At 42.4% G+C, this 17243-nt stretch overlaps 1 protein-coding gene across 1 annotated transcript in view; it reads left to right on the top strand.

The window, feature by feature from the left end:
• Positions 1-2370, top strand: part of vwf (von Willebrand factor) — a 165356-nt gene extending 162986 nt beyond the window's left edge. The window contains exons 51-53 of the mRNA XM_084335399.1: positions 500-539; positions 825-922; positions 1917-2370. Coding sequence (XP_084191525.1) covers positions 500-539; positions 825-922; positions 1917-2102 — 324 coding nt within the window. The 3' untranslated portion in view covers positions 2103-2370. The remainder of the gene's footprint in view (positions 1-499; positions 540-824; positions 923-1916) is intronic.
• Positions 2371-17243: the final 14873 nt, after the last annotated feature.

Genomic DNA, 17243 nt, shown 5'->3' with positions numbered 1-17243 from the left:
AAGAATTTACATTATCTATCTGTCCCACTTTGTCCCACTTTATCCCACCAAAATCTTACTGTTGTCCTGCTTTTGGACTTTTTGCATCTGGTCACCCTAGTCACGCGTGGTCATCACTGTCGTGGCTTTGCACTGCCGCTTCATTGCTCTCCATCTTGAAAAGTCACGCCAGCTACTGAGTTTGTCTTCAATTAATTCCAACCAAACCGCTATCTCTACCAGTGACGTAAATAATATGTCACTTTTCATGTTGCGCTGAATGATTTCCCCAGGAATGTTCCACATGATTCCTGCATTTAGAACAGCATGAGCTTCCGTGACCCATGAAACTGTGGGAATAGGTGGAATCACTATTATACAAGTTATAGAAAGTGACATTTATTTGCATGAAAATGTTGAAGAGGATTACTTTAGTGTATACTGTATGTGTATGATTACCCTGAACCCTCCACACCTCACTACCTCCCATTCTCATCTGCCTACCTTCTTCTGTTTTCAGGGCAAAATCAACCAGATCGGAACCAGCTGCTGTGAGACATGTGAGTATCACGGTGAAATACGTGTTTACTCTGTACTCTCTCTCTATGCACGATTATGATCTATCTATGGATTCAAATAAAGTATTCCAAATAATAGGTGTGTGTGTGTGTGTGTGTGTGTGTGTGTGTGTGTGTGTGTGTGTGTGTGTGTGTGTGTGTGTGTGTGTGTGTGTGTGTGTGTGTGTGTGTGTGTGTGTGTGTGTGTGTGTGTGTGTGTGTGTGTGTGTGTGTGTGTGTGTGTGTGTGTGTGTGTGTGTGTGTGTGTGTGTGTGTGTGTGTGTGTAGGTATGGAGCCAGAGTGTAGGAGTACAGTCGGAACACTCAACTACATCAAAGTGGATGACTGCCAATCAGAACAGCAGATAGAATTGCACTATTGTGAGGTAAGACTAGCCTAGTCTCTAGTCTCCAGCCTTCCCTCTGCCCCCAACCCAGCTTTTGGTTAACTATTATTGTAGATGTTGTTTGTTTACTGTATGTGTAACGGAGGTCCGTGAGTATATCCACAGTCACAGAAACAGGGGTGTTGAGAAGTGACTGTGGCAGTAAGCGGGCTGCGAGTTAAACTCACTTCCTCATAACAGGGTTAATAGACGCATAGGTACAGTACCCAGAGGTGAATTCACTTCTTAGTGCAGCGGTCTATGTCGTCGCCCGCGGAGTGGGAGACCCCAGTTCGACATTCCCTCGGGACATCAGCCTTTAATACACAACGCAGAGGAGTCCGATACGATCTGTCACATATGCAATTCAGTCTAATTGGAACTGCCAGTAAGTAACTTACTGGTAATATTCAACTTTAGACACATACTATCTCTCTTTCTTTCTCTCTCTCTCTTTCTCTCTCTCTCCAAACTGTTCCCTAGCAACAGAATTCCAGTGAAACTGTCTATACCCAATTGCTCTCTCTATTTCTCTCTCCCCATCTCTCTCTTCCCCCTCCCCTCTCTCTAATACCTGTGGTAGATACAACTCAGCTTCGGCTACTTTCCACCACATACCCAATCTCTCTTATTCGCTCGCAATCTTTCCTCTCTCTTTTGTTCCAGCTCCAGTCCTCTCTCTCTTTCTCCTTCCTCTCCCACCAAATCTCTCTTCCTCTCTCTCTCTATCGCTCTTGCTCTCTCTCACACATGATCAGGGGGAATATTAAAACATGTCACAGGGAGAGATTGGATTAATCTACAAAACTCAATGAAACCATAATGTCACCTTTGCTCTTTGACCTCTTCAGGAAAATGCATATAGGCCTGTAGGTGTATAGCGGGGATCGGGCGGGAAAACACATTTCAATTGTCTTGTGTAAATTGACAGTAAAGTAATCTCCTCCTCCTCCTCACATCCCCTATATACCCCTCTTCGCTCCTCTCTGTCCAGGGCAAGTGTCGCAGCAAGTCGATGTACTCCCTGGAGAAGGCGGGTGTGGAGCAGGAGTGTGTGTGCTGTGCGGCGGTGGAGACAGAGCCTCTCAGCGTGCCCCTGCAGTGCACCAACGGCACCCTGACGCACCACACCGTCCTGTCTGTCACCACGTGCGAATGCCTGTCCAAACACTGCACCTAGCGGCTCAGAAGGTAGAGCGGTCGTCCGGTAATCGGAAGGTTCCCGGTTAGATTCCGGCTCCTCTCGGGGGGGCAGCGTGTGGAAGTGTCCTTGAGCGAGACGCTTAACCCCTAACTGCTCCCGATGAGCAGCTTGGCACCACGCATGGTCGCCTCCGCCGTCGGTGTGTGAATGTGTGAGTGAATGTGAGGCATGAGATGTCAAGCGCTTTAGATAAAAGCGCTCTATAAATGCAGTCCATTTGATTTACCTAGAGAGAAGGGGGGGGGGGGGGAGATAGGGAGAGAGTACTTTATTGAATGTATTGCTTAAAGTGTGTGTCCAAATAAATATGTACCCATACATTAAATAAATATTACAAACATCGTCTGTGTTGATTTCTTTGGCCTTCAGGTTATTTTCTCCTATTGATAATAAGCCCGTTGTGGCACAGGTTTCTTGGGGTGACAGTGGTTCAGAAGGTAGAGCGGTCATCTGGTAATGGTCCTTGAGCAAGACACTTAACCCCTAACTGCTCTTGATGAGCAGGTCAGCACCTTGGATGGTTGTCTCCGGCCATCGGTGTATGAATGTGAGACATAAATTGTAAAGCTTTGGATGAAGGTGATAAGGTTTCTTTCTTCTTTTTTTGCTCATTTGATGGGCTTGGGGACTAACTAGTGCCCTTCACAATAATTGCCAGGTTTAAGTAGTTTGATTGATTGATTGAAAACTTTATTAACAGATTGCAGAATGGGTACAGTACAGTACAGCTCAATACATACAATTGTTAAGGGGATGCAGACCAGAGAAAGACTTTTGTCTTGTTTACATCAGGGTCCCCCATTTTCAATTCATCATAACATATATGTATACACGACATACAGATAGACAGTACTGCTACATCTATACATTTATAACATACCAGATTGATTTGCAAATACAGTACTATTTGTGATACAAAAATAGTCTAGAAAAGAGAGTATATAGACGTAGAAACTGTACATGGAGGAGGTTGGGGGGGGTGGGTAGGAGGAGGGGTGGGGGACACTACAACTGTACAAGCAAAACTGTACATTGGAATATTTACGAAACCATACTTGGTAATTTACTGTACATTGGAGGGGGTTGGGTTAGGACATTTTTACAGGGGCCAGTTTCGAATTGCAGTCTCCCGTATAGGTGTTCTTTGAGAGTGGTAGTGATTCACATTCACACTCAGTGTCTCATCTCTGAAGCACATAATGTACACAGTCGGCCAACCGGCTCACTTGTATTGTCGACCTGCGCCGCACCTTTTACTGCCCTCCCTTTAGCGGTCAGGGAATTATCCGCCCCCGCGCGCGCGCGTTGTTAAGCCTGTGTGGCCCCGGGAGCGCGAGCGGATTGTCCACCATCACTCGTGCGTCTCGCGCGTCTTCCTCGGTCTCCATTGCAATGAACAGATCCTTCATGGGCACAGGAGGTAAGTGCGCCTACTACATTCATTCATTTTCGCTCCTTGATCATTTGGAAAAGGTTTAGCTTAAAACAAACCGCGGCAATTAACCCGAGGACATCGCCTGTGTCCTTTAACTTTTTTTCTCCTCCTCTTTAATATTTATTATTCAAATTCCCCCATGAGCGCAGTGGCTCGCGCTGGTGCTCGTGAGGCTGATCCGACCATCTGCGTGCAGACAGACAACTGTTGCGTCTATGAGCGTCTAATTGAGGATGTATTTAAGGGGGGGGAAATGACATGATCATTCGCCTGCTATTTAAACTGAAAATAATACTAGTTCAGTTTAATAAGAAAAACAAACGAATAACCCATAATTAGCTGTAGTTAATGTATGTGCGTTTATCGGTATTTTCTGCGTGAAAGAGCAACACATGCATGTACTTTGGTTTGTGTGTGTGTGTGTGCGTGCATGGGGTTTGGATGTTGGTGTTTGGGCGTGTGTTTGGGTGTGTATCTTTGACCTACATGTGCACTTGCTGCATACAAAATGATACCAAATTGGGTCCAAAAAACCTTAACAAAAGACAGAATATTTCAGAGATTAAATACAGGACTACAGGTGTGCCTATGCCTTTTCTATATGGTCATTGATACATTATAGGAGGTGAGATGTACGTTGTATTTATGTTTGAGATGTATGTTTGGTTCTGCTTATGAGATGGTCAGGCAAGAATAACAACATATAAAAGAAGCAGGATGACTTCCTGGTCAAACTAAACCCAGTTTAATAGCAAAACAGAATAACCCCATCATGCATTGATCGGTCTCTTCTGGATTAATAGCGTGAAGGAGCAACAAGCATGTACTTTGGTTTGGGCGTGTGTTTGGGAGTGTATGTTTTGTGTGTGTATATTTGTGTGTGTGTGTGTGTGTGTGTGTGTGTGTGTGTGTGTGTGTGTGCATGCGCGCGAGTGGTATTAAGACAGGAGCGGGCAGCTGTTATAATTAGCGATGTGTAATCTGCTGTCTTCCAAGAGGGACATTATTAGACGCCTTCCTTTCCCCCTCTGCCCTCTGGCCGCGCCATGTGAAGACGCGGCTCCACGTCCATGTCCCCCTCTGCCCTCTGGCCCCGCCATGTGAAAATGCGGCTCCACGTCCATGTCCCCCTCTGCCCTCTGGCCCCGCCATGTGAAGACGCGGCTCTCTGCGTCCATGTCCCCCTCTGCCCTCTGGCCCCGCCATGTGAAGCCGCGGCTCCGCGTCCATGTCCCCCTCTGACCTCTGGCCCCGCCATGTGAAGACGCGGCTCTCTGCGTCCATGTCCCCCTCTGACCTCTGGCCCCGCCATGTGAAGACGCGGCTCTCTGCGTCCATGTCCCCCTCTGCCCTCTCTGTCCATTAGATCACTTTTCTAAACAGGAAGAGGAAAAGATGCTTATCCCGCACACCGGCACGCACTTGAACTTACTGTCTAGGTTCTGTCCGCTATGTTATCCACCCGCACGCACTTGTCTCTGCCGTCTCTCTGTTTGGGCTAGCTGTGGTCGCTTGTTGCTTACATTGACATTTATATTGAGTCATTTAGCTGAATGATTTTATCCAAAGTGACTTACAAGTTGTGTACAACAAGTCAGCAGGAAGGGTACAACTCTGGCAGATAAGGGTCAGTAAGATTGTTTGTCAAACAGTGTAGAACCCGAGTGCTACAGTCTTGAGTGCATGAGGGTTCGAGTTATCACCTGGGAGCTATGGGGGGCCCCTGGATTTTATTTACTATTTTTTCCCCCTGAAATTGTGGCCGTTTTCGAAGTCATATTTAGAGGAAAATCTCATTAGGATTAGGGTCTAATATACTAATGAGTAACGACATCACACACAACAGTCTAATCATTAGACTATTGTGTGATGTCATTATTCAGTCTCATTCTTAACCATCAATATTTGTTCATTTTCTTACTCACCTCTGATAATGCCATATTTACTTATTTGCATTTTGCGTCTGATAAAATACAACAATTTAATTTGAAAAATTTGACAAAATGTATGAACTTGAATGAACATGTATTTGTCTCTGCACTTATAAATCAAAAACTAACAAAAAGATCAAATGGAAAATAAAAAGTTGTATGGCACTTAACTCTTATTTCTTTCGAAAAATGTGGTATAGGCTAGTTATAAGAGTCACCTCTTCCACAGGCTTCCAGTGTTTCTGAATATGTGTCTTAATCATCCCATGAAAGCAGGGGTATAGGTTTGATTTGAGCTTTGGTAGGGACACTGTTCTTTTGCTCTAATTTGAGCGTAAATACTGTTTTTTTAGCTACAAAGAGGATCAGATGATCCTGATGACTGTTTCTTTACTCTCCGTAAATGATGCTTTTGACCTACACTGTGCACTTGCTGCGTACAAATTGAATACCATGTTTCAAGTTCAAGTTTTGTTTTATTTGTCACATATAATAATACTACTACTAATAATAAGAACTTTATTTATAGCACCTTTCAAGGCTTTCATACAGTACATGGATTGCAGCTCAAAGTGCTTCACAGCTAATAGCATAAAATGAACAGTTGACAGAATAAAAGCAATGCATAAAGTGCAGACATAAGAATAGGCATAAAATAAGTACAATAAGTATAGTGTTGCTCGAAGGCATGTGAACTCCCCCGGAACAGCCAGGCCCCCAAACAACCCACACCTCCATCCCCACCACATCCAAATCCAAGACACCCCCCCCTGATAAAGCATGTCATGACCGAAGAAAAACACAAACGTAAGGTACATGACAGTGAAATGCTTGGTTCTGTATGTTCTGTAGGTTCTGTATGAGCCCCCTGTATGAGCCCCCCAAATTGGGTCCAATGCAGGGCTATATCTATATTCTATATTATAGCTATGGAGACAATACTATGGCTCATTTGGGAGGCGGAGAGATTTCAGTGAACCCCACGATAATGTTGCCGTCTCTCTCTGCCAAATTTCTCAGTTCTTCGCTTGATATAATTAATACAAATGTCCAATATAACGGAATTCGTTAGCTCATAAAAATGTGATTATAACAGACTGCTGTTTAATGTCGGGCCGACTGCCCACAGACACCTATTTGATTTCAAGTCAGCAGCAGCACGGAGTCTCGAGGGACTTATTTTATTTGGAATATAATGACTGTATACGCAAAAGTAGCTTAGTTTTAAGTTAAAATATTATAAATCTACATGCCTTGAGGATGTCATTCTTTATATAGCCTGCCTATCAATTGTTTTTAAGCTCAATAAACTATATATATATATATATATATATATATATATATATATATATATACGTTTATGGCACTGAACGGTTGGCGAGCATGAGTTAACTCTGGATATAAACATAAACCGTAAACAAACATTATATTATATGTTACAATAAATACAGGTAATAAAGAATCTGAATGTATAATATGAGTAAGAGTAAAAGTAAACTGCACAGTATACACAAGGTACCCTAACTGGCATGATATACATCATACAATACATTTATAAGATGTATATTTGATATACATATATATTATAATATAATAACTTTATTTGTATAGCACTTTTCATACAGAGGTTGCAGTTCAAAGTGCTTCACAACAGTAAAAAATGGGCATAAGCGGGCATAAAAAGATAGACAGGTAGCAAGGTATGGCAAATCACAGTGTTTCACATTAGGATATTAGTGCTATCAATCGATTTAAATATTGAATCTGATTAATCGCATCATTGTCCATAGTTAACTTGCCATTAACACATCAAGTGCTGTTCAGCAGGGGGCGCTGTGGGCCGTGAGTGCCAGCCCTATGTTCAATGGTGTTATGGTTTGTAACCGACCCCAAACGCAACGGCACAGAGAGAGTTGTTTTCAGAGTTAGCCAAAAACAAGGGCGTGTTTATTCTCAGAGTCACAAGATTGAATTAGGTGGAAAACAGAACAAACGGGGAATCTGGCATGTGAAGAATGTCTTGCGGCTCTGCAGATTCTCCCAGACGGTGTTGGTGAGGAATTTGCTTGTGACGTCTGAGCCGCTCTGCAGATCCCCCCAGCATACACTCCAGATGGAACACGGAGGGAGAGAGAGAATCCCAGTTAGCTCAGCGCACAACAGATGACAGAGAGGTGACTGATCCAAATTAATATCCAAGTGACTTGATCTTCGGTGTGATGCACACAGTTAGCAGAGTCCAGAGAAAAAAACAATACGGTAATCCAAAGAGTAAATCCAACAACAAAAAATAGGTGAGAACAGTATAACAAAAACGGGATCTCTTCGGTGTTTCACAAACACACAAAAAACTGGTGATCCAAAAAGACTGTTTCAAAAACTCACCAAAGCGCAACGCGTAAAGCGGGCAGATAAACGAGGCGTAGCTTCGTACGGGGAATCAGGTTCTCCAAGGGATACTTCACGAGAGTCCTGGAGAGCAACAGACAGCGAACGGGAAAGAAAGGCAGATGCAGGGAATATTCAAAACGATCCAACATCGGTATTAGGGAGATCAGGGTATTTAAAGCCACGGGGCGCTAAATGACAAGCTGTGACAGCTGCGGGATGAAATTGATCATTGCTCCAGAAGCGTGTGGTTGGGAGAGCACCAATCAAACGGCATCTTACAGGAAAGAAGCGTGAGGCGCGGAATGCAATTAATTAACAAAATACCTTAAAGGAAACGAGCGAGTGGGTGGGCAGCGGACAAAACCTCACAAATGGGGATAATTACCGGTTTTTGCAGTGCTAAACCTATATTAAATATTATAGCTTAGCTATGGATCTAATAACAACGTCGATTGTCAGTGAGTTTCTTGTCAACATGCAAAAAACAGATAATTTTTTCATCCATACATTTCCGTTTTATACCGTGGTGAATATGAGTATAGTTTTAGAGTGATCCTGTGTAATCCCAGGAAACTCCGGCAAACAGCGCTTTATCACATTTCATTATAAATCGTGCCATTTCTCGCCTGATTATTGAATCAATCTGAAATCAACGCTAGATTATCGGTATTATGTATCATCATGCATGCACGAAAGGGTGGGGGGAGATCGTTTTTCTATGCTTCGAGCGCCACTAACAGCATACATTACATTACAGACACACACTGCGATTGCGGGGGGGAAATATCGGATCAATGCAAGATTGATAACATAATAGTCCTTACCCTGTCTCTGATGTACTGCAAAAAGAATAATCCAATTATCTGATCGCCATTCCAAATATCCACAGCGATCCTGTGTCCAACGTTATCCAGCATTGCACATGAACGGGCGGGCGGTGCCATCCCTATAAGCGCTTATTTTGCCGGAGTGTTTAGAACCCGCCCCCATGCCGCAGCTTGGCCGAGAAAACAAACCACATAGTTTCAAATGGAGTGCAATAGCGGCCGCAAGGCGTTAGGCGGCGGTATCGGACCGTTGCGGTCTCAGACAGAGTGGCACACAGAGTGCCACCTACAGCATAGCAGGATGCATTATGAATGGACATAGCGAGCCGCATACACGTGTCTAGGATACACATATTCGTATGTGTACATAATAGATTTACACACACTCATATGCACAAGGCTGAGATATACATGCCAGGGGCACACATACATGCACATACTCACTTATAGGAAATAGGCATACACACACGTACATATACACATAGTTGAAGCATAGGCTCTCACTTACACATATGGGGGATATACACATACATAGGGGACACACACATACGTAGCTGAGACGCACATACATATACATACCTGAGATACACACTCACATAGGGGGCAGAGGCACACGTGGATACGAGACACACACAAGAGGTAGGAGTACAGTCACATACCTGAAAGATGCACACACACACACATATGAGACATGCACACATACTTACGTGATACACGTACCCACGTACATATATCTGAGACACACATGCATGCATGCTCTCATGCACACCTACATATATCTGAGATGCATTCTCTCACATGCAATATGGAGAAGGATGGCATCCCGATAGAAGATGCAGCACATACCTGCTCGCAGGTAGATCGGTCTACATGTAAAGTATGTGCATCAGGGATATATATGCACAATATATAGTATTTTTTTTCGTAAGTATTTTTTTAATTTTCATGTCAGTTTTTAATGTATTTGTATGAGTCTTTTACATTTGTATGAGTCTTTTACATGTTTTGTATGTTCTTACACAAAAAAAGAAAAAGGCAAATCTTGGACGTTGCATATTGTGATGTGGAAAGATATGTGTTGAATATTGGAGAGATTTGTGCAAAAAATATCATTAATAAAAAAAAAAAAAAATGAATGGACATAGCGAATAAAAGAAATAACAACACAGAAACGTAGATCTACGTTTCCGGCACTCAACCGCTGGGCCACAGAAACGTAGATCTACGTTTTTGGCAATCAAAGGGTTAATCGCAAATTAATTGCTTTAATTGAAATTGTATCTATACCTTAAACAGATCTTTTTCAAGTTCCAAGTTTTAATACTCTTATCAACATGAGAGTCAACAAATGCTTGCTTTATGCAGCCATTTAACACAAAAAGGATGACCCTCATGCATTGCAAATTTGCATCAAATTCAAAACAGAGTGATGCACAAAATAACTTAAAATAAAATAATAATTTAAAACAATGAATAAAGTGTGCATGAAATAATAGGGAAAGAAAACGGTAGGAACTTGATACATTCACCCCAGTGGAGGCTGCTGACCAAATTTTTAGGTGAAGCTCAAATTATTATATTATATTATATATTAAATTATATTTTTTAAACATCCCCAACGCTGCAACACCCCCATTCCTCCCAGGTGTCAGGCTCCTCATTCGCTTCCATTCATTTTGGGGACCATGTTTAAATATCATACTTCTGAAGTATAAACAAACTATACTGCTGTGACGATTTCAATAAAACAGACCATTCTGAGTTAATGGTATGCAAAACTGTACATTGGAATATCTAACATGTATTTACCACCTTCCTCTGCACGAGGCCACAGATGGGTTTTATGTAACACAAGGACAATGAATGAATGAATGAATGAATGAATGAATGAATGAATGAATGAATGAATGAATGAATGAATGAATGAATGAATGAATGAAAACTTTATTTAACAGATTGCAGAATGGGTACAATACAGTACGGCTCAATACACACAATTGTTAAGGGGATGCAGACCAGAGAAAGACTTTCGTCTTGTTTACATCAGGGTCCCCCATTTTCAATTCATCATAACATGACATACAGATAGACAGTACTGCTACATCTATATATGACATACAGAGATATAGACAGTACTGCTACATCCAGACATTTATGACATACCAGATCTACAAATATACATTACTGTTTAAGAGTACAACGCCTGTAGACCTATAGCGTTGGAAACTCTGATTAAGGAGAGGAGAGGAGAGGAGAGGAGAGGAGAGGAGAGGAGAGGAGAGGGAGAGGAGAGGAGAGGAGAGGAGAGAGAAGGAGTGTTGGGGACGCGTACAAGATCCCAATGCATTGTCCTGTGGGATTATATTAACACAACAGAACAGAATGAGAGAGAGAGACAGAGAGAGACCACGGCAGGTTTATATTAACACAACAGATAGGGCTGGGCGATATGGCCAAAAACGTTATCGCGATAAAATAATAAAATAATTTTCATATCACTCGATATCGATAATTATCGTCGATATAATTTCTGTCAAGTTTAATTAACTTCTTATGCCCGGCGCCGTTCTTCTATGTAAACACGGCCCAGTGCATAGATTATTATATTCCACCAGGGGGCAACCTACCGCCACTGGATCATATGCATTATAAGAATGGAACTAACACAGTTAGCCAGAGCAAGCGGTGTATCCCACGACAATGTACTAACTATCACCCTAAAATACTCCGTTCCGCCCCAATACATTGCAACGACGTCCACCGCATACCCCACACTACTCTAACCGTTACCTCAGAATTCACACCACACACCCACTCCGCACGTAAACTATAAAATAGCGGCGTGCAAGCTAATGATCCTAGCCAGCCTTGTTTCCAATGTACTAACTATCACCCTAAAATACTCCGTTCCGCCCCAATACATTGCAACGACGTCCACCGCGGCGCAGCATACCCCACACTACTCTAACCGTACCCTCAGAATTCACGCCACACACCCACTCTGCACGTAAACTATAAAATAGCGGCGTGATGATCCTAGCCAGCCTTGTTTACTACCCAGAGGTGCACCGCGGGTCTCCTTCGCTGTCGCCATCTCCTTCACTGATTGGTTGTTAGTGCACGTGTGCTGATATCCAAGCTTGGGAAATCGATATATCGAAACTTTGCGACCATGTTTCATGTTTATTTCGAGGAAATAATTTATCGCAATAGTTATCGTTATCGTTTTATCGCCCAGCCCTAACAACAGAACAGAATGAGAGAGAGAGAGAGAGACCGCGGCGGGTTTATATTAACACAACAGAACTGAATGAGAGAGAGATAGAGAGAGTGTGTGTGTGTGTGTGTGTGTGTGTGCAGGGCAGCCTGGGAGAAATGTGAGGCCCTGTGCGAGATTTAAACGCGTGGCCCCCCCCCCCCCCCCCCCCCCCAAAAGGTACAGAAAATATATATATATATATATATATATATATATTTTTTTTTTTTTTTTTTTTTTTTCATACAGTCAACATATTCTTAAATAATAGCGCTGCCCGAGGCTGGGCATGATACAGTCAACATATAGCAAGAGAGAGAGCGAGAGAGAGCTCCTGTTCTACAGTCAATATACAGTGTACAGAGAGAGAGACACATTGGAAAGAAATTGAAATGCTATTTGGCCCTAAACAGAGAGTACACAGTGGCAGAATACCTGAGCACTGTGACTGAAGATCCTTGACTAGGTACAGACTCAGCGAGCACAGCCTAGCCATCGAGAAAGGCCGCCATAGGCAGACTGTGTGTGTTAGAAAGAGAGAGAGAGAGAGAGAGAGAGAGAGCATGTGTGTTTGTCGTGTGTGTGTGTTAGAGAGAGAGCATGTATGAGAGAGATAAGCAAAGATGACCCCCTAAAGGATATTCAACTTTTAATGAAAGAACAAAACAGAAGGAAAAGATAACTTCACAAAGGCAACATGAATATACATAGATCCAAAAGGACAAAGATCAACACTTAAATCCAAAGAGAAGAGGGTCTATACCAGAGAAAACAAAGCAGCAAGGAGCCAATGGCCGACAGCTAAAGGCTAGCCAGGTAGGCTACTGACACCAGGCCACACACAGCTTTGGCCAACGGCCCAACGCTACCCAAGCTACACAAACGACCAAGACAATGAATTCACACACAGCACATGTCGTATCTCCAAATGTTGTGAAGTAACATATGTTTTGCCTGGAAAAAAACATCGTTATTAACAAAACATTCGGGAGGGGAAGGAAGGAAGAGTGGGGTAATGTCATGACATTTTCATTAATCTTACCTGCACCAAGGAACGCAGGGCGAAAGGCCGCAACACAGGTCTCCACGTTGACGAAAGGCCTCTCGCTGGCGGGACAAAAATAAGCTATGGCCAGAGCCTTGTCATGGTGCAGGCCCGACTACATCTTCTGTCAAAGATGATGTCGTAGTCAGAGTGCCAGAACCCCCTGCTATTCTCACGGCTAATGTCAATGGTCGTAGCACAAGCTAACAGCTAACTCAAGGCTAACTGATAGCATCAAACGAACGTTCCCAGCCGAGCGCAGCCGGCAGCTAACGTCGTAGCTAAACAGCTAACTGGCTAACAGTTAGCTCAACCCGGCTATCGCTAACCATTAGCTAACGCAGAAGCAAGCTATGCGGCTACCACTGAAAAACTGTACAATGTGATAAAAGCAATACAGGTGCTGACACCAGGCCACACACCGTTAGCTACTAGTAGTACTACAACAGCTAGTTGGCCAGTTTGGCTCCAGAGAGAGAGAGAGAGAGAGAAAGAGAGAGAGAGATGTCCACGGCGGGAATAGAATAGAGTTAATAGAATAGGTTAAAAACTCACCAAACGTCCAAGAGGATGGAGACAACCGCGTGGAGTTGACGAAGTTCATCTGCCAAACGACCATCCTCTTCATCTTGGCTGCATGCGCTGTCTCTAGGTTAGCTAACGCTAGTTAGCCTTTAGCTAAGCTAGCTACTAGCCGACATCATCATGGCTATATCCCGACTGCACCATGACAAGGCTCCGGCCATTTGTCCCGCCAGCGAGAGGCCTTTCGTCAACGTTCCTTGGTGACCGACCGACTGATAATGACCGACCTCTTCGTCTTGGCTGGCATAACTAAGCATAATAGTCAAAAGCTGCACGCGCGAAATAGTCAAACGCAGCTGACGCACGCCGGCGTACTACACATGATGTAAGTAACCACTCCCTTCGTTGAAACCAATAGTATGTCTGCTGCAGAGCCCCAGAGCTCCAATAGTGAGTATGTCTGCAGACCCAGGAACAAGTCAGACACATTCTACAAACGTGTCTAATGTGAAATATATAAGCATATAAGCAAAACTAGATTTTAGGTCTGTGATTAAAAAGGGCCTCGCAGGAAGGGGGGCCTCGCAAAAAAATAAATAAAATAAAAATAAAAAAAATAATAAATAAAAAAATTCCCGCGAGGCCCTGTGCGTCCGCACTGCTCGCACACCCCCTGAGGCGGCCCTGTGTGTGTGTGTGTGTGTGTGTGTGTGTGTGTGTGTGTGTGTGTGTGTGTGTGTGTGTGTGTGTGTGTGTGTGTGTGTGTGTGTGTGTGTGTGTGTGTGTGTGTGTGTGTGTGTGTGTAATAACAAGTATACTATAATCACAGGTGTATTATGGTGCAGTGCAGGGTCCATGTGTGTGGCTTGTGTCCAATAACAATAGTCTATACCTTTTGTGTGTGCGTGTGTTTAAGACTGTGGTCTTTGAGAATAAGAATGTTATAGTTCTTCTTTCTACACATGAATGAATGAATGAATGAATGAATGAATGAATGAATGAATGAATGAATGAATGAATGAATGAATGAATGAATTAATTAATGAATTCTCTCTCTCTCTCTCTCTCTCTCTCTCTCTCTCTCTCAAACACACATTCTCTCTCTCTCTGAGACAGGTCCATTGAAAACACAGCGTCAGTTTGATCTATGTGATCTTTCATATCTTAACAAATATTGTGATATATATTGACATCGGATCACAATATTTGGTTGAGATAAACAGACTTGCCGGTATGCCCTCAGCGCAGCCTGTGACCTGGGCCTGAGGGTTGACCCCATGACCTCTCTTTGCTTTATTCTCCACTTCCTCCTGGGTTCTGTGTTTGACCACAGACCGGGATTAACACCTGGTTAACTGTGTGTGTGTGGGTAGGGCATGTCTCTGTCTAAAGGGCTGGGCGATATGGCCTCTAAAGGATATCGCGATATATATCACGATATTTGGACATTTACTCTAAAGCACTTAAAAATGCTTGATTTAACTCTTTGATGCATACAGTCATGCCAATACGATGATTATAATAGTCCCTGCAACATATGTTTGCATTAAACCATGAAGATGCTTTAAAAAAAGTATTAAATTAAAAGTTTCTAAAAATGTACTAAGACATTGTCTCTACTGACATACTAATACTTTTAATTTTTTTTATTAAAAGTTTTATAATCTACTGTAAGACCATTTATATAAAAACTCTTGGGTGACTTTTGCACAGTACTGTTTTCTATCCACTTTAGCTAAAAACACACACACACACTTTATATATACACACTACTGTGAGACAATAATAATCACACACAAAGGGATAATGGCTGTATAATATTTCAGATAATGAAATTAAATGTTTATCATCAACTATCCCAGTTAGTATTTATATTGTAACGTGTGGCCACTTTAAATTATTGAGAGCGAGAGTAAGGCTGAGCCTGAATGTTCGAACGTTTGTTCGTTATGTTAACATTCGAATTCTAAATCAAAATTCGAATTTTTTATTTGTAATACATTTTTTATTTTTTATTTTTTTTATGTTTCTTTTATGTGTCTATTCATTCTGTTTGAACCAATGTGGTTTTTCTTCACAGTTGCAGATAAAGATTAGGCTACACTTATAATATATATAAAAAAAAAACGTTATATTCATTAAAGAAAGTTGATTTAATAAAAAAGAGACTAATTTAATCAGATTAATCACTTTATTCAAATTGAGGATTTAGTTTGAGGATATACAAACAAAAAATACAAAATGTGTAACTTTGAAATAAAAAAAAAAATATTAAAAACGAAGGTTCGAACGTTCGTTTGTAAAACCCTGACGAAGTTCGAATCCCAAAAACAGGCTTCGGGGACAGCCTTAAAGGAAAACTCCAACATTTTGGGAAATTAGCTTATTTAACATCTTCCCTGGAGTTAGACAAGAAGATACATACCTTTTTTGTCTCTGTGCGTGCATTTAGCTTTGGGAACAGTAGCTCCGTTAGCGTAGCTTAGCTTCATCACTGGAAGAGGAGGGGTGCAATAGCCTGACGTTCCCTACAGAGTCCTACAGTCACCAAATACACTCCAAATACAACTCCAAAACGTTCCTGTAAACATGTTGTGACCTGTGTATTTACCACGTGGAGAAATAAAAAATAATTTAATTCGACAATTACGTTTTCTATACTCGGAACTATTTTTTGCCGAACGACTCCTCTCTGCGCGCACTCAGTGATTTCTACGTGGAATCCGTGTTTGTTTGCATTCTCATTCATTCAAAGGATCCGAACCGATTGAAGTTTATGGATACCATGACATAAAATCCTCTTACCTTGACGATTAAAAGCCTCCCCAATTTAGAAAACAGTAATCCAATGGCTGGTATTGATAATATAATACTAACTACTGCACTCCAGGGAAGATGTTAAATAAGCTAATTTCCCAAAATGTTGGAGTTTTCCTTTAAGCGAGAGAGAGGTTCCTGAACTTCCTGCTTGCCGCAGGGCTGTATAACAGAATATAGGGAGGGCTGGAAATCTATTGTGCTCCCACTGTCCTGTGGAGGGCAGCAATACGCCTAGACGTGTAGTCCACCGGAAATATACAAGAAGAAGAAGAAGAAGAAGAAGAAGAAGGAGAAGGAGAGAGAGAGCGAGAGCGCGAGAGAGAGAGCGTTCTGATGCTCCGTAGCTAACCACACCAGGATTGCATTTTGTCAACACAGTTGGAAGCTGGAGGAAGCGATATAAAGAAACTAATTGCCAATAAATGTGAAGTTATCTTTGGACCTGTTGTCAAGCCTCATCAATATACCCCCCCCCCCCCCCCCCCCCCCCATTTCCCGACTAATGGAAATGGTATCGCGGAGTCATGTTAGTTAGATAGTTTAGCGTTAGCTGAGAAGCTAACAGCGGCTAACATTAGCCAGTTGCTCAATTCAATTCAATTGAAGGTCTGAGCTGGTCTGTGTCTAATGAAATGACAATTGCTCATCATTGAAGGTCCGCATTGGTCTGTGTCTATAATGAAATGAGAGGAAAACGCTGCGCTAAAGCAAGTCGGTCCGTGTTGATAGTTTGTTTTTAGCCGCGGCGGCTAACTGATGGCTAATACTCGATGTTCACGATATAGCAATTAATACATCTCGTAGAACAAGCCACAATACATCGAGTATACTCGATATATCGCCCAGCCCACTCTGCCTCATTACATGTTGCTGTGTATTTACATGTG

Source organism: Notolepis coatsorum, assembly GCF_963971535.1.
Source record: "Notolepis coatsorum genome assembly, chromosome: 18".
In the NCBI taxonomy this organism is placed as follows: Eukaryota; Metazoa; Chordata; class Actinopteri; order Aulopiformes; family Paralepididae; genus Notolepis; species Notolepis coatsorum.
The sequence above is the reverse complement of the archived record's forward strand: the minus strand, read 5'-3'. Positions and strand labels throughout refer to the sequence as shown.